The sequence below is a fragment of the Phocoena phocoena genome, chromosome 11, assembly GCF_963924675.1.
Source record: "Phocoena phocoena chromosome 11, mPhoPho1.1, whole genome shotgun sequence".
Classification (NCBI taxonomy): domain Eukaryota; kingdom Metazoa; phylum Chordata; class Mammalia; order Artiodactyla; family Phocoenidae; genus Phocoena; species Phocoena phocoena.
In genome coordinates this window covers 97,717,118-97,741,967 of record NC_089229.1, presented here as the reverse complement: position 1 = coordinate 97,741,967, position 24,850 = coordinate 97,717,118, and the positions used below count along the sequence as shown (strand labels likewise).

Sequence of the window (24,850 nt, the reverse complement as noted above, 5' to 3'; positions counted from 1 at the left end):
CTCTTTAAGGTTCTTCTGTTACTACAATAGCCACGTCTGTGTTTCATGGCCCACCGCAGCGCCAGCTTCATCATGCACTCATACCTCATGGGAAAGGTGGGCGTTCCTCAGTCAGTGGGATTGTGGCCACTGTGTTTGGAGCGACAGGATTCCTGGGCCGCTATGTTGTCAACCACCTTGGTAAAGTACCTTGTGTTCAACGTACTCCAAAGCCATTTATTATAGTTGCCTAATGAGAACTGTTTCTTTTCATTGTAACAGTGTTTTGAATTACTCCTATCTTGGATTTATGTAATTTTGGTCTGCTGTATGTTATGAACAGGCCCAGACTTCCTATATCGAACGTTAATACAGGAAAGGGGGCTCTGAAAAGTTATGACATCTCTAGCATGGCAAAATATGTTTCTTACTAAAAATAGAATCAATTCACCTATCATACTAGAATTTAAATGTCACAAAATCACTGTTGTATAATGTAACCATATTACGGTAACGTTGACCCTTGTTCCAATCCATTCTTTTTTAGGTCGCATGGGGTCACAAGTGATCGTCCCCTACCGGTGTGAGCCATATGATACCATGCACCTTCGCCCAATGGGTGACCTGGGCCAGATTATCTTTCTGGTAAGAGCCCCTGTTACTGATTATTGGAGTTGATAAACGTAAATTACTAAGGTCATTTTTAGCGTAGAGAGGCAGTATAATAAAGCAGCAACTTCATCCCAGAGTGGACCAAGGGCATCCTCCATTCACAGGCCATTCTTGTAAACCCTAGTCCAGCAGTTAGCACACATTTTCTCTAAAGGGCCAGATAGGAAATATTTTAGGCTTTGCAGGTCATAGGCTCTTTGTCATGTTTACTCAGCTCTGCCCTTGTAGCCTAAAAGCAGCTACAGGTAATATATAAACAAATGGCTGTGTTCCGATCAAACTTTGTTTACAAAGCTAGATTGCAGGCTAGATTTGCCTGTGGGCCATAGTTTGCCAACCTCTGCTCTAAACCTATGCTGGCCAGTAGCCATCAGCCACGTGTGGCTCTTGAGCCCTTGAAATGTGGCTGGTGTGGATTGAGGTGCGCTGTAAGTGTGAATTACACATCAGATTCAAAGACTTGGTTCGAAGAAGATAATATTCAATATATTGTTAATAATTTTTTACATTTATTACATATTGAAATAGTATTTTGGATAAATTGGGTCAAATAAAATATTATTAAAATGAATTTCACCTGTTTCTTTTTATTCTTTTAAAAGTGGCTAAGAGAAAATTTAGAATTACATATGTGCCGCGTGTTATATTTCTCTTGGGCGGTGCTTCGATAGAGAAAATCACGAGTAGGGTGTTTTATAACTTGGTTGGCTGGGATAGACTTAACTTCCGACACTTCTTCCTGAGCATTCACTGTCGTTATTCTTCAACCTGCAGGTTCTTCCCTTAGGTCAGTAGTTAGTTGCCAGCAGGGTAGGGGGAATTGTGTGGGGAGAACCTTCAAGGGAGTGATTTGAAATGTGTGGGCCCTTTTGGCTGTCCCAGTGACCGGAGACCATACTGGTTTATTAGGCAGGGGCCAGGGATGCAGAGTACCCTACAGCGCACAGGTCCTTTCCACGGAAAATGATGCCGTCCCAGTGCCTGCGGTTTCCTGTGGAGAAACACTCCGGGCCTGGGGGCTTGGGTCAGCTGTTCTTGTAGCTAACTTTTCTTACTTTCATCATCCTGCCTGGGCCTGAGCACTTCCACTGACACACCTTCCTCTTTTAAAAAATGTTTGTTAAACATCCTTAGTATCTGTTTTATTCACACAGATTATTTGTGACCTCATTAAATTTTGACTTATTTTTAATGGCATTTTCATTTATTCTTTACTGAAGGTTCACAAGCTAACTATAATATTTATACTGGAAATTTCTTATTTCTAAAGTGTTTTTCTTTTCCACAGTCTATTTCTCAAATGTCTGCTTGGTATTACAGCTGGAGGAGCTTGGCCTTTTCCTAGTTGGAGGAGCTTGGCCTTTTCCTAGTCGGAGGAGCTTGGCCTTTTCCTAGCCGGAGGAGCTTGGCCTTTTCCTAGCTGGAGGAGCTTGGCCTTTTCCTAGCTGGAGGAGCTTGGCCTTTTCCTAGTCGGAGGAGCATGGCCTTTTCCTAGTCGGAGGAGCTTGGCCTTTTCCTAGTTGGAGGAGCTTGGCCTTTTCCTAGTCTGAGGAGCTTGGCCTTTTCCTAGTCGGAGGAGCTTGGCCTTTTCCTAGCCGGAGGAGCTTGGCCTTTTCCTAGCTGGAGGAGCTTGGCCTTTTCCTAGCTGGAGGAGCTTGGCCTTTTCCTAGTCGGAGGAGCTTGGCCTTTTCCTAGTCTGAGGAGCTTGGCCTTTTCCTAGTCGGAGGAGCTTGGCCTTTTCCTAGCCGGAGGAGCTTGGCCTTTTCCTAGCTGGAGGAGCTTGGCCTTTTCCTAGCTGGAGGAGCTTGGCCTTTTCCTAGTCGGAGGAGCTTGGCCTTTTCCTAGTCTGAGGAGCTTGGCCTTTTCCTAGCCGGAGGAGCTTGGCCTTTTCCTAGCTGGAGGAGCTTGGCCTTTTCCTAGCTGGAGGAGCTTGGCCTTTTCCTAGTCGGAGGAGCTTGGCCTTTTCCTAGCCGGAGGAGCTTGGCCTTTTCCTAGCCGGAGGAGCTTGGCCTTTTCCTAGTCGGAGGAGCGTGGCCTTTTCCTAGTCGGAGGAGCTTGGCCTTTTCCTAGTCGGAGGAGCTTGGCCTTTTCCTAGCTGGAGGAGCTTGGCCTTTTCCTAGCTGGAGGAGCTTGGCCTTTTCCTAGCTGGAGGAGCTTGGCCTTTTCCTAGTCGGAGGAGCGTGGCCTTTTCCTAGTCGGAGGAGCTTGGCCTTTTCCTAGTCGGAGGAGCTTGGCCTTTTCCTAGTTGGAGGAGCTTGGCCTTTTCCTAGCCGGAGGAGCTTGGCCTTTTCCTAGTCGGAGGAGCGTGGCCTTTTCCTAGTCGGAGGAGCTTGGCCTTTTCCTAGTTGGAGGAGCTTGGCCTTTTCCTAGTCGGAGGAGCTTGGCCTTTTCCTAGTTGGAGGAGCTTGGCCTTTTCCTAGCTGGAGGAGCTTGGCCTTTTCCTAGCTGGAGGAGCTTGGCCTTTTCCTAGTTCTCTGTGACTCAAGGTTATTGGTCATCTTGTCAGTCCTCAGAATTGAGGTATTTCACAAGTGATGGATGAAAACCTTTACCGGCTTGCAAACGCGGAGTCATCGGAATTAAGGTGAATGACATGTATTCCATGCTTTTCATGGGTGTTTATTGTGTCTGCTCCGCTCCTGGCGTTGAGCTAAGCTCTGAGTGTGTCTTGTTGAACAAGACCACAGGGAACTCAGTCTTAACAGGGCGTACAGACACAAAGTGCATAACTTTGAATACGGTCATGTTTATGAACGCGGAAGCCCAGGAAAGTTGTAACAGGGGGGACGCCTCACTATGTTGTTGTTTATTTTTGAGAAGGACGGACCACGTGGGGTGTGGGGTGCCGATCTCCCCACTTTAGTCTCTGTTGGAAACTGCTGTCTGAACAGCCGTTTGCTTCACCAGCCTGATCGTGCCCCTGGGCCTTTATTCCTGGGAATTCGGTTTCCTTTTGACTGCTCCTCTCCGGGCATCGCTCTTGGGCCACTGACGCAGTTATGCCGCAAGCTCTTCCGCTCTGAGTCTTCCTGGGTCCGCCCTTCCCCGCCTGTGCCATCTTCTCTGGAAAGGCCGTGTTAAGTGCATTCTGTGCAGAGCGCTTGTTTGGTTGAGTGTGTTGCTCGCTGTGCTGCAGATTTTCTGTATATTTCACTTACTGGTCATCGCAACCCCGTGGGGTAGGTCGTATTTTCACGTTTTGCACAGAGTCTGGAGAGAGCATTTGTACACTGATAGTAAATGGCACAGTGGAATTTGCGTTCTGTCTCTTGTACCGCATCCTCCACAGTCAGTTGTAGCCAGTGCTGCCTGGCGAGGGCTTCGTCTTTTTGCCCTTGAATCTGATTCCCGTAGCCCCCTCTCTCTTTTCTATTCTCCCCCAGCCCCCCGCTTCTCTTCCGTTCTCCCCTCTTTTCTCACTCTCCCTCCCACCTCCCTCACTCACAGATACAACTAAGAAATCCATACTACTTATTATCTTCCTTCAAAATGCTTTCAAATTTTATTTTCATTTTAACATAGGAAGTGCTCTGCCTTTGTCCAGGGGTCTTTAGTCCCTTGTCACTGTTTCGGACAAGACACATTGATCTGACTTAAGTCCTAAACGCCTGCTCACAAGTGCAGGTCTCCACCGAAGTCTGCCATCAGCTCACCCGGAACTGATAGGCAGGTCACTTCTCTCTGAGTGCTGTTTTCATGTCTTTTAAGCAAAAATGACCAGATCTGGGATTATAAAGAGTAAAGAGTTAAAAAGAAATAAGAAAATAGTCATGAGTATTCCCAATTTAACGTTAACCTTTGAGAGACACCCCTCCTATCTTCTGTCTAACTAGTTGGTGCTAACAAGGGAAAGTCAGTTTACCTCCCAAATGATCCTCGGTTCTTTGGCTGTATTTCATTCAGGAAGGGAGACTTGATTGCTAGATTCCTTTACAGGCTTCTGCGGGGCAGTTGGGAGGACAAAAATTGCTCTGCCCCGTGAAAATGAATAGTGTCTTTTCTAGTTCTGTCACCTGCTATTACCTGAATAAAATGTGCTTTGACCTCTTTGTTTCCAGAAGAGCCAGAGAATCAGCAGCGTTTCTGTCGTAGTCAGTGGAGCCGGTGTGAAAGGGCACCGTCTCGCGACGACAACAGAGGGCCCATTGTGAATCTTGCTGATGGGGGGAGCTACAGACGTGTTTTGTGCCAGGGCGCACCCCTGATGTTTTCATGTGACTGGCTCCTGCTGTTACAGGAATGGAACGGGAGAGACAAGGATTCGATCCGAAGAGCTGTGGAGCACAGCAACGTGGTCATCAATCTCGTTGGGCGAGAATGGGAAACCAAGTAAGTCTTTGACCCTCGTTTTTGCTTTGCAAAGCTGGCTTACGGTTCAGTAGACGTTTGTTGGGCACGTAACATGCCAGGGATTGTAGTTGTGACATTTTTCATGAGTTCATCAGTGAGTATTGACTGAACAACCTTTCCACAGCCAGTGACCGCCCTCCCCACCTAACCCCTATCCTCCCCCAGCCGGGGATTCAGTTGGTGGTAAGTCTCGTATAAGAGGCAATAAAAAGCCACTGCGGGTTGTGCCAGTGTGGTGGGTGTCATCACCAGCTGGGGTGGGGTTAGGAAGGAGGGTTTTCCTGTGCCACTGACCGGCAAGCTGAACACTGGGTTTTCTTGCGTGAACAGTGTTCTCCATCTGTTCCCCACGTTGTTAATCAAAGACGGCACGAGTACCAGTTTGAACAGTTCTTTTTAGCCCTTGTGTGGGTCGTTTATCGACAAATAATGTTTGAATCCTGCGGTTCCGCAGCACTCTGTTCACGCCTCTTTCTTCACATTTATGAAAGTTTGACTTAGACTCATTTAGATACGTCTGCCTCATCATGTATTTTTAAGCTCTTTGATGACTTGGAGGGTCTTATTCAACTTTATAGCCCCCGTGATGACGAGCAGTGCTTTGTACAGGGCAGGCACTTCGTTCGTGTTGTTGGATCTAATTGGTGACTGATGCATTTTTTTTTTTTTTTTTTAACATGGAACGCTCCATGAATTTGCGTGTCATCCTTGCCCAGGGGCCATGCTAATCTTCTCTGTATCGTTCCAATTTTAGTATATGTGCTGCCGTAGCAAGCACTGATGTATTTTGTTAGTTTCCTTTTTTTCCCCTGAGGAAAGCAAAGGCCTGGGGGTGAGCAGTGATTTCCCCTCCAGCACCCAGCACTTCTCCCCTCCCCGCCCAGTCAGTGCAGCCAGGTGTTTTTAAAGGGCCTCAGCCTTGGGATTCCTTGAGGACAGAGAATAGTATGTATGCTGATTTATGACTTACAGTAAGCCTTACATTATGTATGGTAATGGCAGTGAGGAGGCCTGTAAAAATTTTTTAAAATATTAGTTTTGACTTCGGGTGAAATCGTTGCTACTTAAAAGTATGACTACTGATATTATGAATTCCAGCAATAGTATGAAAACCGGCTTATCACAGTATGCTTTGGAGTCCTGAGTCAGGTGTTCTTAACCGATCCCTATTTTTTCCTGCTAGAAACTTTGGTTTTGAGGATGTTTTTGTAAAGATTCCCCAAGCAATCGCTCAAGTGTCCAAGGAAGCTGGAGTTGAAAAATTTATTCACGTTTCACATCTGAATGCCGATATTAAAAGCTCTTCTAAATATCTGAGAAATAAGGTAAGTAACAAGTTGATTTGGGAAGTGGTTCACAGAGCTTGAGTTTCTTAGCCCGTGGGAAACGTGAGTTTAAGTGAGAACGGTTTCTCACTGATGTATCCAGAATCCAGGGGGATGTCTAATTCTCCATATCCAGAATGTGATGGTTGTGTGGCTGAGTTGTAGCTGACTGCCTTCTGTTTGCAGGGAACTGTGCTAAGCGGCCTCAAAGATGGGTAGACCACACTATTACCCACCCTCCAGGGTGTAAAGTTTCTTGGTACATCATAGAATTACACAGTAAACACAAAAGGTAGAGTATGCTTCCTGCATAAGAGCCGTACCTGTGTCAGCCACCAAAGCTAAAGGACCATCCTTCTTTCTCTGACCCCTTGCATAGTCATGGTCTTATGCCATGCTTGGAGGGGTAATGTGAAGGCTGGGGGTGACAGGATAAGTATTTGCCAGGGAAAATGGCTGTTCACATTGTAGTCAGGCTTCTTGGACTCCCAGAAACCCCACTGTGGTCCAGATTGTGCCTAGGGGTTGAGCAGCCTGGTTTGGAGTCGGTCTGTAACCTGAAATGTTTTATCATCAGGGACTCAGTAGGGATTGTGGTGCCCGGGAATGCCTTCAGCAGTTGGTTCCTGCCGTAAGGAGCCTGCTTTGGGTCAGATTGATAAGGACCGCAGAGTTCCTTGACACTGGCTCCAGCTTTTGGTTCCACTGCATTCTTTAATTGACCAAATGATTTATTAAGCACCTACTATGTGCTCCATGTTGTAGTAGGCACTGGGGATACAGGGTAAATAAAACACACATGGTCTTAGCCCACATCTAGTTTCTAGTCCATTGAGGAAAATCATTCCAGACGCACTAGGTGTTGCAAAGTAGCTTGGGGTATCTTTACAAAAACAACCTCAAAATCGAAGTTTCTGGAAGGAAAAAATAGGAATTGGTTAAGAACACCTGACTCGGGATTTCAAAGCGTTCTGTGATAAGCTGGTTTTCATACTATTGCTGGAATTCATAATATCAACAGTTACACTTTTAGGTAGCAATGATTTAACCTGAAGTCAAAATTAATACTTTTTAAAAATTTTACAGGCCTGCCCACCGTCATTACCGTACTCAACGTAAGGCCTACTATAAGTCATACATCAGCGTACACACTATTCTCTGTATGAGAGCAAGAGAGAGGGAGTGAGAGAGTGAAGCCCGTGCCTGCCTCTGCCCTGGCATTCAGAGAATCACCCGCATTCGCCATTGTTTGGAGGGGGCGGAGGTGGGGTAGTCAGTGGTGAGGGTGAGGGCGGGGTCGGCGGTGCCCAGCCCGCAGGCTTAAACCCCTGCCTGGATGGTGCGCCTGTTGAAAATGAGGAACCCTCGAGAAGGACCGGGTGCTGGGGGTGGGGTTCTCAGCCTTAGTGGCCCCTTAGAATCATGGAGGGGACTGAAAAATCCTGATACCCAGGGCACCCAGACCAACGGAAATAGCAGCTCTGGGGGTAGAACTCGGACATCAGTATTCACACCTCCCCCCGTGTAATCCCAATGTGTAGCACAAATTGAGAGGTATTATTTGTGGAGAATGGAAGAGGATGATCCAGTTCTGGACTCAGGTTGCATCTCAAGTGCATGTCAGTCACCCAGGTCCCAGTGGAGAATGGGGTTTAAGATCCTGGAGCTCCGAAGAAAGAGCGTGGTTGGGGATACGAACGTGGGAGTCCCCACTGTTTGTTGTTAATTGAAGCAACACGAGGGGACCAGGTGGCCTCATGGGGATGAATCGAGAGCAGAGAGCTCTGGACAGCGCCCAGAGGAGCACGGACGGGGGGTGCGGGGGACGAGGAGAAGGGTGCTCCTGCAAAAAGCAAACGAGAGGACTGAGCAGGGCGGACGGAGAGGCAGGAGGGACGCCAGGAGAGTCTGAGGTTACAGAAGTGGGGGGAAGATGAAGAGGTGAGTCAGCTGCAGGGTCGGCCGGGGTCTACAGCGCAGGTCCTCGGTCAGCTTATCAAGAGCAGTTTGAGCAGGTGTCGGGGCAGCAGTGAGTGAAGAGCAGGCAGGGGCGGAGGCAGCAGGGACAGTAAGACAGCATCGTTCTCAGGTGGTTTACTAAGAGGAAGGAGGGGGCGGGAGGCTGGAGGGGCATGTGGAGTTGGAATTTCTTTTTTCTTTTAAGGTAGACGATCTTGACATTGTTGAAATGCTGGTGGGAAGGTGCAGGTAAGGGGAGCCTGACTGCAGATGTGTGGGCTGGAGTAATGGGCATGTTTTTGAGAAAGTGACAGGAGGTGAGTTCCTCCACTCTGGTCAGGAAGGAGGAGAGAATGTTGCTTCGTGCCCCTGGCTTTGTAGATTCAGCACTGGGAACACCAGGTGGTTTTTCTCTGGTGCTGTACTTTCTCCTTGAATTAGAAGATGAAGTCATTTACTGGAAGAAGAGGGGAAAGTAAGGGAGAAACTTGAATAGAACAGAAAAGGTTTGAAACTTGTCAACTGGAAATGTAAACTAATTAGAAGGAAACCCTATTTCTGGGAAATGTTACGAGCCCGGTTAAAACTGGGGACAGGAATTTATGTGTTACCAATTGATGATTTGTACTTGTTTATTTTCCTGTAGCTCTGAAGGCAGCAGGAGTGCATGGCTTAAAGAAGGAGGCTGGTGGGGTTCTTCCAGGACTGGGATTTTTTGCCTGGTGGGTGGAGTAAAGGACAAGGGGACAGGTAGTCTACAGTATCGCTAAGAGAGTGATGGACAAGGCGGGCCATGGAATCTAACCTGGGGCAAGGGACGTTCGGAGGGATTGGTGTGGAGGAGGGCAGACCCAGTGGAATGGGGTCCCCGAGAAGTTGAAGGAACACATCTCAGGAGCAGAGGAGCAGAGAACAAGCAGGCTGGCAGCCCAGGAGCTGGTCATCTGAAAGCGGCACGTCTTCATGTAGGGCTCAGAGGAGGGGCACTTGGGTTGTTCTGGTCTGAAGCCTCCAAGTGGAGAGTGGCTGAAGTGGGGTGAAGACGAGGTCCCTGGAGTTGAGAAGCTCAAGAAACGGAGGTCCAAGTCCACCGGGGCTCTGATGTCACCCCCAGCGGGTGCGGGTAGGCAGGATGGCTGAACCAGGTGCTGGTATCTGCACCTTGTCTAGGAAGTGAGTCTACTCTGATTTTCCTTCTTTCTTCTTCCGCATAAACTTCCTTAGAATAAATATGGGAAGAAACCCAGCAAGAGCTATAAGAGGTGGAGCGTTTTTATGTGTTAGTGTTTTAAAAAAAATTTCCGTGTAGACTTGTCTCCTCCTTACCATGAGGAATGTATTCCAAATCCCCCAGTGGATGCCTGACACCGAAGATGGTGCCGAACCCCATATATACTTTGCTTTTTCCTATATGCACATACCTGTGATAAAGTTTCGTGTATGAATTAGTAAGAGACTAACAACAGTAACTACTAATAAAGTAAACAGTTATAACAATAGGCTATAATAAAAATTTCATGAATGTTTATGAATGTTTCATGAATGGCCCCCCGTTCTCTCACTCAATATCTGCTGACTGTACTCCCCCTTCTTCTTGTGACGATATGAGATTCACGTGCCAGCAGGCCTGAGCAGGATGACATGAGATTTCATCACGCCGCTCAGAACAGCACACGAATCATTTCTGGAATTTTCTGTTTAATATTTTTGGACCGCAGTTGACCGCGGGTAACTGAAATTGTGGAAAGCGAAGCTGAATCTAAGGGCGGGGGCGGGGGGGGACTGTAGCTGAGTGTTATGAATGACGTGATTCCCTTAACCTGGAGGAAATACGACCTTGAAATATGCGTAGCGTCCCCATAGTGGAAGGAGTGGGAGCTTCGTTAACTCACCGCAGAACTCTGTTGTGTTTGGTTGTTAAGGCTGCTGGAGAGAAAGAAGTGAGAGACACATTTCCAGAAGCTACCATCATAAAGCCATCGGACATCTTTGGAAGAGAGGATAGATTCCTCAATTATTTTGCAAGTAGGTCTTCTTCCTTAATAGTAGGAGGGGGAATGCTGGTTAACCAGGTTGAAGTTAATCACAAGCAAACTATGTTCTCTGACTGGAAGATGGAGGTTGAATTTTTTTCTCCTCGAGTTGCCTTTTTCTCCCCAAAGGTTCTCTTTTTCCAGTCAGCATGGTCCCTCTCGTGATCTTCGTCACTCTGTATCACAAGAAGCAGCTTAGATGCCTAGAGGGAGCATGGACTTGGGAGTTCGAGACCTGACTATGAATTGGGTCCTGGGACTAACCAGCTCTGGGACTCTGGCAGGTCTTTGAATGTAGCAGCTTCTTCATCTGTTAAGATGAACACGATGATGTCCACCGGAGGACCAGTGCGCTGGTTAATGGAGTAGCTAGCTTATGTTACAGCACCTGGCATGGGGTCAGTGCCTCATTTATACTTGGCCTACGAAGCCCCGGTTTTCTTAGTGCTGCCTCACTTTCAGTCTGTTTTCCAAGTCACTTAGGTGTTGGTTTTGAAAGACAAAGAGGTAGCATCCTACTTTGCCAGACACATGTGATAGGTCATAAGAGTGGGGTCCTAACCGCAGGATTAGTGGCCTTAGGAAAAGAGGAAGAGAGAGGTCATTCTCTCCCTCCCTGTGTGCCCTGAGGAAAAGCCATGTGAGAACGTAGCCGGCTGCCTGTAAGCCAGGAAGAGAGCTCTCACCAGGCACCAGATCAGCCGATACCTTGATCTTGGACTTTCCTGCGTCCAGAGCTATGAGAAAATAAATTTCTCTTGTTTAAATAAGCCACTCAGGCTGTGGTATTTTATTGTGGCAGCCCGAGCAGACCACACAGTCTTAACCAGTTCTGCGTGTACAGTTCAGTACCGTTACGTGTATTCATGTTGTACTGCAAACAATCTCCGGAACTCTTTTCATCATGCAAAACTGAAGCTCCGTATCCATCAAACAACTTCCCGTTGCCCCCTCCCCCCAGCCCCTGGCAACACCATTCTACTTTCTGTCTATGAATTTGACTACTCCAGGCACTTCATATAAGTGGAATCAGACAGTGTTTGTCTTTTTTGTGACTAGCTTATTTCACTTAGTATAATGTCTTCAAGGTCCATCCATGTTGTAGCATGTGACAGGATTTCCTTCCTTTTAAGCTGAATAATAATCCATTGTATGTATAGACCACATTTTGTTTATCCATTCATCCGTCAGTGGACACTTGGGTTGCTTCCACCTTTGCATTATTTTATCTGAGTAATGCTGCTATGAACATGGGTGTACAAATATCTCTTTGAGGCCCTACTTTCAGTTCTCTGGGATATATATCCAGAAGTGAAAATGCTGGAGCATATCGTTCTGTTTTTAATTTTTGGAACTACCATGTGTTTTTCCTTAATGTCTGTACCGTTTTACATTTCCACCAACAGTGCACAAGGTTCCAATTTTTCCATATCCCCGTCAACACTTGTTATTTTCTGTTTTTTGATAGTAGCCATCCTAACGGGTATGAGGTAATATCTGATGGTTTTGCCCTAATGATCAGCGATGTTGAGCATCTTTTCACGTGCTTGTTGTCCATTTGTATATCTTATTTGGAGAAATGTCTATTCATGTCCTCTGCTCATATTTTAATTGGGTGGTTCTTTGTCATTGTTGAATTGTAGGAGTTCTTTATACATTTTGGATAGTAACCCCCTTCCTATCAGACATATGATTTGCAAACATTTTCTCTCATTCTATAGGTTGCATTTTTACACTGTTAATTGTGTCCTTTGTTTCACAGAAGTTTTTAATTCTGATGTAGTCCAGTTTATCTATTTTTACTTTTGTTGCCTATACTTTTGGTGTCATAGCCAAGAAGCCATTGCTAAATCCGTTGTCATGAAGCTTTTCCCCTGTGTTTTCTTCTCAGGGTTTTGTACTTTTAGCTCTTATGTTTTGGTCTTTGATCCATTTTGAGTTAATTTTTGTGTATGGTGTGAGGTAAGGTTCACTTTCATTCTTTAGCCTATGGATATTCAGTTTTCCCAGCATCATTTGTTGAAAAGACTACCATTTCTCCTTTGAATGGTGCTGGCATCTTTTCAAAAATTTTTTGGCCAGATGTGCAATGATTATATCTCTCTATTCCATTCCATTGATCTATGTCTGTCTTTATGCCACTGTTTTGATCACTATACACTGTTCTGATTACTGTAGCTTTGTAGTAAGTTTGGAAATCAGGAAGTGTGAAACCTCCAACTCTTTTTCTTTTCTTTTTCAAGATTGTTTTGGCTATTTGGGGTGTCTTAACATTCCATATGAATTTTAGAATGGAGTTTCCTGTCTTTCTGCAAAAAGCACCATTGGGATTTGGATAGGGATTGCATTAAATCTGTAGACTGCTTTGGGTAGTATTGACATCTTAACAATATTAAGTTTTCCAATCCATGAACATGGGATGTCTTTCCATTTGTGTCTTTTTAAATTTCTTTCAGCAATGTTTTGTAGTTTTCAGTGTGCAAGTCTTTAACCAACTTGGTTTAGTCTTTCCCTAAGTATTTTGTTCTTTTGGATGCTCTTATAAATAATTTCTACTTTTAAAAGTTTTTTTTAAGGTGGTCCAGTGGTGGGAACTCCATGCTTCCACTGCAGGGGGCACAGGTTCAGTCCCTTGTCCGGGAACTAAGATCCCAGAAGCCGCGTGGCGTGGCCAAAAAAAAGTTTTTCTAAGAAAATCTTTTTTTACCTTTACATTTAAGCCACTTGGGATTTTGTTTTGGCTTATGGCAAGATGTGAGCCATTTCTTTTTTGTTTTTTTCCTTCAGAGAGTAGAATGATTATCTCAGCGTCATCTATTAAATACTTCCATTCTCTACGTATTTGTGGTACTGCATTCATCATACACTAAATTCCTATCTTCACCTGCATCTTTCTCTGGGTTGGTTGTATTGCTGATCTGTTGGTTAGAATAGGGTGCAGGTAGAGTGCAGTCTTGGGAGTGGCCATGCGCTTAGCACTGCAGAGTGGAGGACAGGTAGACAAGCCACCTGACTACTTTCCCTTGTTCTTTGTGTCCCTGAGTACTTGGCCCTTTTACTTTCTATGTTTGTTGTGTGAAAAACAAATGGCTGCCCCTTGTAGGACCATTAACTGCCTCAGAGTCAGCTACATTTATTTCCTTATTTTTACTACGCAAAATGGTTATGCCAGCTTGGGGCACCTGGAGATGCGTGGGTCTTCAGGCAGCCTAGGCCTTCTAAGAATGTTGTCTTTCTTCCGCCAGGTATTCGATGGTTTGGTGGTGTCCCTCTTATTTCCTTGGGCAAGAAGACAGTGAAACAACCAGTATATGTAAGTACCCTGGATAAAGGAGCTTTCTCTGAGTTCAAGAGTCAGGTGATCAGCTTTCCAGTTTTATCCTAATCCTGTAATTCCATCATTTTCATCTTTGTCAGCTTGCTTTGACTGGTTGCCTCTCAGTTTACCTAAGAGGTACATGTATTCTCTGTCTTCACCTGTTCATTCATTTAAGAAAACTGTACTGAGCCCTTAATGTGCTAGGCACACCGCACGTCACTGGGAATATTGAGATGCTAATGACACAGACACACGTTGCTGTCCTCAAGATGGTCAGAGGCAGGTCAGAAAAACAATTGTCATGCAGCGTGATAAGTGCTATGACAGGAGAGGGTTTTACGTAAATATGTCAGGGGACACCTACTCCAGACTTGAGGGTCAGGGAAGGCCTCCAAGGAAATGACATCTTACGTGAGACCCTGCAGATGATTCACATGCAGAGGGAGCGGTGTGTACAGGGGCCCAGAGGTAAGAGAGCATGTTGGAGTCCATGTTGTGTTGAACCAGGGTCTCTCAACTGGGGCACTGTGGACTTCCTGGGCCAGTAACGCTTTGCCGTGGCGGCTGCTGTGGATTGTGTGGCCGCATTCCTGGCCTCCAGCCACCAGGTGGCAGTAGCACCCCCCAAGCTGTGACAACTAAAACTGCCTCCAGGCATTTGGCAATGTCCCTTGGGGGCCAAAATCACCGCTAGTGGAAACCACGGGGTCTGAAATCATGTAAGATTATTATTATTTTTAAATTTCAAAATGGTAGAATATTGGCAGTTCCATGTGGTTTGGACTAATGGTTTGTGATAGCACAGTGACAGCGAGAGGAGGAGGAGGAGGGGGTGAGTTTGGAGCCGGTGGAGAGGCCTGGATGCCCGCGAGGCTAACTGGAGAAGGTATTCAGGTGACCCTCCCATGTGGAGGTTATTGAGCTCTTGAGATGTGGGTTCTTTTAGGAGCGTTCTGAAAAGACAATGACGTCATCTTAATCTTATCATTCTGTTGTTGTGATCCATGTGGCCTGCTTTCCTTCCTTCCTCCCTCCCCTCCTCCCTTTCTTCCTTTCTCTCCCCCATCTCTCTGTTTCTCTCTCTTTCAACAGTTACTTAAACATGTGTTATAATTTCTTGTAGATTGTGGATGTCACCAAAGGAATTATTAATGCAATTAAGGATCCAGATGCCAGAGGGAAAACTTTTGCCTTTGTTGGGTAGGTGGCTGGAGTTTGACTTTAAAATAGTGCAGCCTGTTAAAATGAAAGAACCGTGATTTACAACAACAATGATTTCTAAACATGCGCTCACAGGTCTGTTGGTTGCATTTTTCAGTGTCTTTCTTGGATGATATTTATTCCAGAAACCTTACTGTCTTGGCCCTGAGGCCAGTATATCTCAAAGAACCATCCAAAGGCCATCATTATCAGAAGATCCTGAATGCTTATATTAAGTCCGAATTGAGGGAACCTAGGAATCTGCTTGAGTAAATGATTCTTCTGTCACCAAAATCTGAGAACCCCTGCCCTAGACTATTATGTAGCCTTAGTCCAGTGACCCCCAAGGATGGTTTTGTGCTACTCCAGTGATGTTTTTAATATATCAAAGGAGAATCAAACAAAACACTTTTAGGGAATAAGTACAGTTGCAAAATCAAATTAATTTTGCTAGATTATCACGATGCCCCAAAAGGTTGGAAATGGCTGGCTTAGGGTTCAGTTTCTAGGGCTTTGCAAGACTGATCATTTGTTATATGCTCTCTTTGTTGAAATTCGCTCTCGGGAAAAATGGGGCACAGTAAAGCTATGTGACTTACCTGAAATTATTCAATCATCTCACAGCTAGGTTTAGGACCTTTTTACTGAATTAATTAAAACTAAAACACTAAGACCCGGGCTTCCCTGGTGGCGCAGTGGTTAAGAATCCGCCTGCCAGTGCAGGGGACACAGGTTCGAGCCCTGGTCCAGGAAGATCCCACATGCCGTGGAGCAATAAAGCCCATGCGCCACAACTACTGAGCCTGTGCTCTAGAGCCCCTGAGCCACAACTACTGAGCCCGCGTGCCACAACTACTGAAACCTGTGCACCTAGAGCCCGTGCTCCGCAACAAGAGAAGCCACCACAATGAGAAGCCCGCACACAGCTATGAAGAGTAGCCCCCGCTCACTGCAACTAGAGAAAAGCCTGCACGCAGCAACGAAGACCGAACGTAGCCAAAAATAAATAAATTAAAATAAAATAAATTAAAAAAACAAAACACTAAGACTCAATCTGCCCAGTGGAAAAGTACCAAATTCACCTAATAATTGGCCCAGAATCCTACTTGCTTCTTGAGAAAAGACATTCTGCTCTCCAAGCAGGAGACATGGTATATTTTCCCAGCATTATGGATTCATATATTGTCACGTTTCATTATCACTATAGATTTAGTTTAGTAAAGTTTTTTTTTTCAGTGCAAAAAACTCTGTATTGTGTTTCCATGTCAACCAGCTGCTGGAAGATGTATGTCTCCCTGAGTTCCCAATTTAGTACATTAGTGTGTAATCAGTTACACACTCTAGGAAAATTATTTACAAAAAAAGTGTTCAGCACGGTTTCCATAAAACACTAGGCTCAAAAGATACCAGGTTCTAGTCAAGAGACATTTAGACCAGGATTCCAAGGAATAGGTGAGCAGAAATGGTTTTATAGACTCTGCTTACTGCTCAGTGGAGATGCTCTGGGATGAGTTAGCCATTGTCCTCTTTACCTTTGCCCAGCCAGTCCAGCCTCTTCGCCAGGCGGCAGTAGGTCATACTTATCTGACACAGTGGTGGGAAAAGTAAGGTAAACAGGGAAGTGTGGGCATTTTTTCTTGCAATGTTGTAAATGTGTACGCACACTTCTCTTCAGCCCCAGAGGAAACTTTGTTTATTTCCCTGAGGCTAAGGCAAAGGCACGACTTTAATTTTGCTCGTAGTTTACTCGTAGTTATTAATTACATGATGTTGGTCCATTTTCTCAATCGCCCATTAAATATCTATTGATACACACATACATACACAAAACTGAGAACCAGTAAACAAGTTCAGCAAGGCTACAAGGCACAGTATCAATATATAAAGATCAATCTCCATATATTAGCAAATGAACAGTCTAAAATAAAATAAAATAATTCTATTCACAGTAGCATCAAAAAAATAAAATAGGTATAAATTTAACAAAAGAAATACAAGACTTATATACTGAAAATCACCTAACATTGAGGAGGAAAATGAAGGAAGACCTAAGTAAATGGAAAGACATTTCATGTTCATGGGTTGGAAGAGTCAATATTGTTAAAATGGCAATTTTCCCCCAATTGATCTGTATATTCAACTCGATCTTATCAAAATTTGAGCATGCTTTTTTGCAGAAATTGACAAATTGATTCTAAATTTATACAGAAATGCAAAAGACCCACAATAGCCAAAACCATTTTGACAAAGAAAAATAAAGTTGGAGCACTTAAGCTTTCCAATTTCAAAACTTACTTGAAAGCTATAATTATAGAGACTATGTGGCACTGGCATAAGAATAGACAAAGAAGTCAATTAAACAGAATTGATAGTCTAGAAATCAGCCTTTATGTTTTTGGACGATAGATTTTTGCCAGAGGTGCCTTGATACTGCAATGGGGAAATGATAATCTTTTCAACAATGGTACTATCCACATGCAAAACGATGAACATAGATTCTGATTTCACAGCATACATCAAAAAATTAACATAGATCCAAGACCTAACTGTAAGGGTTAAACTATAAAACTTTTGGAAGAAACGTTTAAAAATCTTCTAGACCTGGGTTAGGCAAAGATTTTGTAGATACGACATCAAAAGCATACTCCATCAAAGAAAAAGATGGATAAATTACACTTCACTGAAATTAAAAACTTTCGTACTTCATAAGACATCATTACGAAAAAGATGAAAAGACAAGATCATCAGCTAAAAGGCAGGATGGGGTGGGTGAGAGAGGTATATGGAAAATTTGAGGATGGAGAAGAAGATAGGAAGCACTCCCTGAGAGAAGAGGAAAAGAGTACTCCTGGGAGCGCACAGTAGGACTGCAAAGCAGAGCTGAGCCTTCCCCTTGAAATTCATGATCAGAAATGTAAGGGGAAGCCAGTTAGCCCAGGGCTGTTTTCTCTGCAACTGTGTCTTGCTGGGGGTTCAGGCACAAAGAAGGCAGATACTTGGATTAACCCGAGAAGGGGTTTTGCTGTGCTAGGATAGTGGAGAGGTGCTGGGGACAAGGTTTTGCTGAGGATATTTGCAGAGGAATGACTACAGTATGGAACCGTGAAATCTAAGCTGGGAAGGACGTGGCCTTCAGTGTACCTTTCTCTGAGCAGGGGCACGTAGACCAGTCTTTGAGTCACAGTTAATGGAACACAAAGGGCTTTAGAAGAGCTGAAGAGCAAGTGTATGACATAGTTAGTTTGCCCAAGATACCAGTACTGCTTGTCATCATGAAGATTGCAGTTGTTCTTTGGCATAGCATGTATTATATGCAGTGATTTCTGGAACTTGAAGGAAGATATCTGAGGGCTTTGTCTGGTAGTTCCTCTAGCTGACATTTTCCTTCTTCTTTTTTGTTTTTGTTTTTTTTGTTTTGGGGTGGGGTTTTTTTTGGTGAAAATGTCAGAATGATGAGGTTCTCACAGAATTGCCTTAATTCAGCTCTCAGCTGTCACAGGCTTTCTAAGGCAAAGAGATTAGGAAATGGGTGAAGAGATATTAAAGTGTGTTATAAGCAATAATAGTTACTAAAACTAGGTTATACTGGTACAGAACTATTCAGATCGGTGGAATAGAACAGGAAGTCCAGAAACAGTCTCAAATATATGTAAGAATAGAGTGTGATAAGGGTGATATTTCAAAATACGGGGAAAGGGTAGATTTTTCAGTAAATGTTGATAACATCTTTATCCTATATCAATACAAAAATACATGGCAGGATGACTTATTTTATGGGTAAAAAAACAAAGCATTAGAATAAATATGTGGACATTTATTTATGTCACTAGTGACTATAGAGGGATTTTCTAAACATAAAACCAAACAGTGAAGTGAAAGAAATCAGTAGTTTTGATTAAATGAACTGTTTAAACTTCTGTATGCCACAAGACAATTAAACATTAAAAGGCAGTAATATAAACAATAAAAGCTATTTCCAACTATATCATTAAAATATAAAAATTTTTACAAACCATTCTTATGGAAAGAGACTCCAGGAGGAAAGAGAGAAAAGCAGTAAATGTAAATGGCCAAAAATATATGAAGAAAAAAATTAATCTCTAATATTAAAGTAATGCTCATTAAAATGTTGAGGTACCTTTTTCTACCTGGCAGATGGACAAAATTTTGTTTGCTCATTTTTTTATGACTAAACTCATTTTTGGTGAGGGGAGTACTAGCATTTTCTATTAAGTTGCTATAACCTCTTTGGAAGAGGTTTGATAAAAGCCTTAAAATGTCAAAATATACTTTGAGCTAGTTCTATTTCTAGAATATATTACAGATACATAATTATGGATATATAGAAATATTTGCAACAAGAATGTTCATTAAAACATTATTTTAAAAAATAAAAATATTTTTAGTAGCTTAAATATCCAAAACCTGAGAATTGGTGATACAATAATTATGGTTACCTGCAATACAATACGGGCAACCATTAAGCATGCACTAGAATATTTAGTGACACAGAAAGATGATTGGGATTTAATGTTAAATGAAAAAGACATTACAGAATACGATGACCTGTGTGATCTTACATTTATAAAAGCAAAAAATGTATAAGGGGATGAGGGACTTCCCTGGTGGCGCAGTGGTTAGGAATCCGCCTGCCAATGCAGGGGACACGGGTTCGATCACTGGTCCAGGAAGATCCCACATGCCGCGGAGCAACTAAGCCCGTGTGCCACAGCTACTGAGGCCTGCACCTAGAGTCCATGCTCCGCAACAAGAGAAGCCACTGCAATGAGAAGCCCGTGCACTGCAATGAAGAGTAGCCCCCGCTCGCTGCAACTAGAGAAAGACCACACACAGCAACAAAGACCTAATGCAGCCAAAAAATAAATAAATAAAAATAAATAAATAAATGAAATTTTAAAATAAATTAAATTTAATTTAAATATAAGCAGATGAGAAGTTAAGTTTATTATTATATATTAAGTTTATTAACTTCATCTTTGGTGGGTGGTTTTTCTTTGTGCTAATCTGTATTTACTGTAGTGCGTATGTGTTTCCTTTTTCATAAGAAAGATGTTATTTTGTAAAACTAAGAACGAAAGTTTGTGAGGAGCAAATAATCTGAAGAACTGTGAATTTTCTGTTTGTAGGCCCAGTCGGTACGTCCTCTTTGACCTGGTGCAGTACATCTTTGCCGTGGCTCACAGACCCTTCCTGGCATACCCTTTGCCACATTTTGTCTATCGGTAAGTAAAGCGCTGCTTTTTGTGCCTTCTAGAAAAGAGCTAACTGGAGACTTCGTTTGTAATGCTCCCACCCAGGGGTTAGAGGGAGTACGTCCATTGAGGTGAAATCTGGGAATCTCTAACCAGGAGGTGCTTCTGATATCTTGACAGTCATCTAGGAAAGAGCCAGAGGAGTCTAAGAAAGGGAATGTTGATTTGTGGGTGAGAAACACACTGTGTTGGAAGGTTGAATCTGCAGGTCTTCAGATTCTCCTGTTAGAAGCCACTGGGTTTAATTGGCAGCGTCTTGCTTGGCAGGTCATGTGAAGGAGCAGTCGAGTTTCCCTCTGTTTCATCCACTCACCCAGGAGGGGAAAGGGGCCCTCCTTCGTTAAGGCAGTCTGATCCCGGGGTTGGGAAAAGGAGCCAGGTCAATTCAGCCGCTTCCTGCAGTTGCCTTATTTGCTCTCCCTGCTTCTTGCTTCACTTCTCCCCTCTGGAGGTTTAGCATCCTGGAATGATCACACACTGAGGTCCTGGTCAGGGAGACTTTCACATCCAGTTTGCCAGAGATTGACTGATGAAGCAACACGGCAGCTCACTTCTTCATTCGTTTGGTCATTCAGTCATTCAACAAACATTTCTTGTTGCCAGCTGTGTCTTAGGCAATGTACCAGGCACTCAGGATGTTACAGTAAACCCTCAGAAAAGCTTCTGACCTAAGAGAAGTATCAGAGAGAGACAGTTAGAAGGCAGTGTGATGGTAATGTTTATTGGCAGTGTTCCGTCTTTCAGGCTGCCTTCTTCATCTCATTTAACACTCCCAGCGACTCCGAGGTGAGCGGGGCAGAGTGGGGACTGAGTGGAAGAGCAGGGCTGAGGAGTATCTCCGTTTAAAGGACCAGCGGAGCAAGAGCAGTTTGTCAGGGGGGCTAGAAGAGAGTAACCAGAGGCTCAAGTGAGAAATGGAGAGACTTTGGCCTCCTGGGCACCAAAGGAAAGGGCGTGCTTTAAGGAGGGAATGCCGTTTAAGGAGAGGAGCTTTGCTATTTTGTTCACATCTGTGTCTTCAGCACCTAGAACGGTGTTAGGCACACAGTAGGCCTTTTGTTAATGTTTATGGAATGAAATGCTGTAGAAAAGTCAGGTAAGATAAAGACAGAAGGGCATCGACTGGAGCTAGCGGTGAGGGCATTTGTGGCGGGGGCCTCGGGGCAGTGGAGGGGTATCAGCCAGTTTGCAGGGAGCTGCTTTCGCGGTTGTGCCTACGCCTGAGGCTTATCCTGGAGCTGGCGTATGCCCATGGCGCGGTCCCCGAGGACCCGAAAATACAGACTGGAGGTGATCTGTTAGCGTAGGACCAGAGCAGAGGATTGTAAGCAGTGTGTTTTGTTTCGTTTTTGTAAGCCAGCGAAGTGGCCTTTTTTTGGCCATTGGAACAGGTCGGCTGGAATCTGAGGCTTGCTGTGTTCCTGGAGAAATTCTGACCAATCTTCAGCTCCCTTTTTCATTTTTTTATGCCTCCCTTTGGAGTGATGTTTTACAGGTCTTTAAAATGCTGCGGAACCTGGGTTTGATGACTTTTGACCTAAAGGCCCATTAGGACAATCAGATAAGAGCAGAGCCGGCCTGGCCGTAGGGATGGTTGCTGCTCAAAGCACATGCTCCCAGCTCTGCCTCCAGTCCTCTGTGGGGGCCCCGAGGAACTCCTAGGGGCCTCCCTGTCCTGAAGACACGTGCGACAGGAACTCAGGTGACAGATAAGGAGACCCCGGGTTTCAGTAAGGTGAAGAGATGGTGCTGAGGAAGCAGGAGGCCCCTCTTGTCCGGGTTTTCTCTTGCCTTCCTCATTTGAACCGTAGATCTTAGGCATCTCCTTACTTTTGGATTTTTTGGTTCTCTCGGGTCCCCTACTTTTAAGGCTCACGCTTTCTATCTTGCATACCACCTGGCTCGCCCTGTGTCCTTGACAGAAGCCTGTTTGAACGTCTGGGCTTAATTTTGATTGAATGTGACAGGTGTCACTGGACGTTGGATCTTTTGCGTTTGTCTCGTTGCTGAGGCAGCTGTACTGTAAGCTTTCCCGATTCACCGTCCCTGTGGTGGCGCCTGGGAGAGCCGCAGGGAGGTGATGAGGCTGTTGGCGTGAAAGTCGAGGCGACCTCGCAGGCACCGGGGCGACCTCCCAGGCACCTGGGCGAGGAGGTTCGGATGTTTGTTCGTTTCTTTAAAAACCTGCGGTGACTTCCTGGCTCCCCGGCAGCCTCCCTTGCTCGCTTGGCTTGAACGTCGAGCAGAGACGCTCACCACGTGTGCCGTGTTCATTCCTCTTTCCAGATGGCTAGGTCGACTCTTTGAAATTAGTCCGTTTGAGCCCTGGACCACGAGGGACAAAGTGGAGCGGGTGAGTATGAGGGAGATGAGCACTTGCCCGGGCGGACGCCGGGCAGAGAGCCGCGGAGATGGGTGAGTGAGTGTCGAGCTAGCTCACGGGCTCGCCTGGCTTAGCTCCACGTGCTTGCCTGCCGTCCTCGTGCACAAAATGCACCCACGCCCAGGCTCTCCGGGGTCCTATCTTTGACATTTTCAATTTTCCTTTCTCCGCTGGATCATCTCCATCCACGTACAGACAGACAAGCCTTAACACTAGCTGTGTGTGTTTTTAAGGGCCGAAGTCCCTCCCCGGGCCCATCGTGTCTGGCCGCTGCCCTGTTTGTCTGTGTCCGTGTGCGTCAGAAGAGCTGTCTCTACCTGTGGTTGACGGCTTCTTACCTCCTTCTTGCTCTAACCCACTCCTGGCTTTTATTTCCTTGTCTCCCCGAACCCGGCTCTGTTCCCGGTCACCTGTGACCTCTGTGCCGCCAACTCCGGCGGTCCGCACTCTGACCTGCCCTCACCCCATCTGTGAGCCACATTGGTCGGAGGCGCCACCCCTGTCCTCTTGAAACCCCGGGTTCCACTTGCGCTTTCCACACCCTCTTGCTTCTCGTGCTCACTCGGCCTCCCTGGTTCACCCTCTGTCCCTGGTCTCTGACGGTGGGGACCAAGGGCTCTGTCCTCAGCCCTTTCCTGTCCTTGCTCTTTCTCTGAGCGACCCTCATCTCGCCCCGGGCTCCGGCTGCTGTCTGTGAGCTCCTGGCAGCGGCTTCAACTCCAGCCCTGGATGGCCTCCCCGCCCACCCAGTGGCAGGCCTCACATCTGTTTAGCTGTGTAATAGTTATCCGAAACACGGCTCGTCCGAGAGTACAACGGCAAACCCGCTTCTCTCCTAGCCCCTCTCAGCTCAGTTAATGATATCACTGTTCTCTCTGTTGCTCAAGCCAAAAATCTGGAAATCCTCCATGATTTCTTCCTTTCCTTACCCATCTAGACAGTGCTGCCCCATCCTTCCTGCTGTGATGGAAATGTTCTGTCATCTCTAGTGTTCAGAAAGTAGCCACTAGCAACAGTGACTGTGGAGCGCCTGAAGTATGGCCAGTGTGACTGCAGAAATAAGATTTGAGTTTTCTTAAATTCCTGTCGGGCAGCACAGGTCTGGCCCATCAGCAGGTATTGATGGGAACCCAACTGTGTGCCCGATCTCACCTCCCTCTTCCTACCTTTCTATTCGGCTTTTTATTATGAAAATGTTTATAATAGCATTGAAAATTCTCCACTTCCAGAAGGGTGGAGGAAGTAGTCATCTCCACTCTACCCACTCTGATCCAGGAGGGTAGCTCATTCCTTCCGTAGCCTCTGGCCCAGCTCCCGCTGCCTCTCGTCCCCTGCAATGCGCTGATCCCTTCCCATCTCGCTGTCTCCAAGCTGGTCTCCCTCACTGATCGTTTGCCTACTGCGTGTAGAAGTGTTTCTAGGGGGGAGACAAAATAAAATACACACATTCTGCCGTCTCTACCTTTGAAAATCTATTGGCCTTTTACCAACAAGCAACAGCCAGGATGTCCTCTGAATGTTAACTTAAAAGCTAAAATGTTAACAAGATGGAAACATAGTCCTTGGGGAACAGATGTGAACAGGCAGCTGTTATCCCAAGGTGTCCTTTCTGTGTTCAGGAAAGATCGGGCGGGAGAACTGGTGGCCAGGACGCTTCAGCGTGTCTGACGGATGCACCTCTTACATTTGTCACTGAGAAGTGTTGGGGCAGCAGGCTGCTAGGTTTTGGATTTGCTCTGGGGAGGCAGCTTGACGGCTCTTCGGTGGAAGGGTGGCAGACGTGCTCAGGTGGGAGGATGGGGGCGCATGCTGCTCTGGGTGTAGACCAAGCCTCTTCGTTTGCTTGCGGATGAGCCGGGGTCTTTGGAATCTCAGGGCTCACCCTCCCCTCCGAACAAGGTGGGTTTGGATTTTTAGATCTATAGTCAGCATTAGTCAGCCAGGTTGAGTAGAGCTGGAGACAAAGGTTCTTGGATTGTCGCGGAATAATCTTGATTCAGCAAAACCGAGGCAGAAAGCTGTGCTCGGAGAACAGGCCCAGGGGATGCTCGGGATGGGCTGGTTTTGCCTCAGCCCCTGTTTCTTTACTGAGCCTCACAGATGTGACGACCTGTCTGCTCCAGCCCAGACTGACTGCTGTTTAACCCTCACCGGAGCCTGTGTTTTGTACTCGCGGATAGACCTTGAGCTGACACTTGCCTTTCCCTCCACAAGCCCTTTTCTGTGGTCTGCTTTCAGTGGTTCTGGGCATCAACCCCTGCCCCGTATCCTTTGAACCCAGTGAAGTCTCAGCAGCGGGACTCGGGCCGGCTTGCGGGTTGGAGCGTTTGCGAAGCCAGCGCTCCGTGTCCCTGGCC

The 24,850-nt window shown here is 45.6% G+C and overlaps 1 protein-coding gene and 1 non-coding gene across 2 annotated transcripts in view; one reads left to right on the top strand and one right to left on the bottom strand.

The window, feature by feature from the left end:
- The window catches only part of NDUFA9 (NADH:ubiquinone oxidoreductase subunit A9), a 30,826-nt gene that overhangs the window by 5,652 nt on the left and 324 nt on the right, over nucleotides 1-24,850 (top strand). The window contains exons 2-10 of the mRNA XM_065887175.1: nucleotides 10-180; nucleotides 527-624; nucleotides 4,889-4,980; nucleotides 6,185-6,326; nucleotides 10,208-10,310; nucleotides 13,564-13,631; nucleotides 14,761-14,837; nucleotides 19,985-20,080; nucleotides 22,397-22,463. Coding sequence (XP_065743247.1) covers nucleotides 10-180; nucleotides 527-624; nucleotides 4,889-4,980; nucleotides 6,185-6,326; nucleotides 10,208-10,310; nucleotides 13,564-13,631; nucleotides 14,761-14,837; nucleotides 19,985-20,080; nucleotides 22,397-22,463 — 914 coding nt within the window. The remainder of the gene's footprint in view (nucleotides 1-9; nucleotides 181-526; nucleotides 625-4,888; nucleotides 4,981-6,184; nucleotides 6,327-10,207; nucleotides 10,311-13,563; nucleotides 13,632-14,760; nucleotides 14,838-19,984; nucleotides 20,081-22,396; nucleotides 22,464-24,850) is intronic.
- On the bottom strand, nucleotides 5,673-5,779 carry LOC136131699 (U6 spliceosomal RNA). The gene has a single exon (XR_010656426.1). It is a non-coding gene; the product is annotated as a U6 spliceosomal RNA (small nuclear RNA).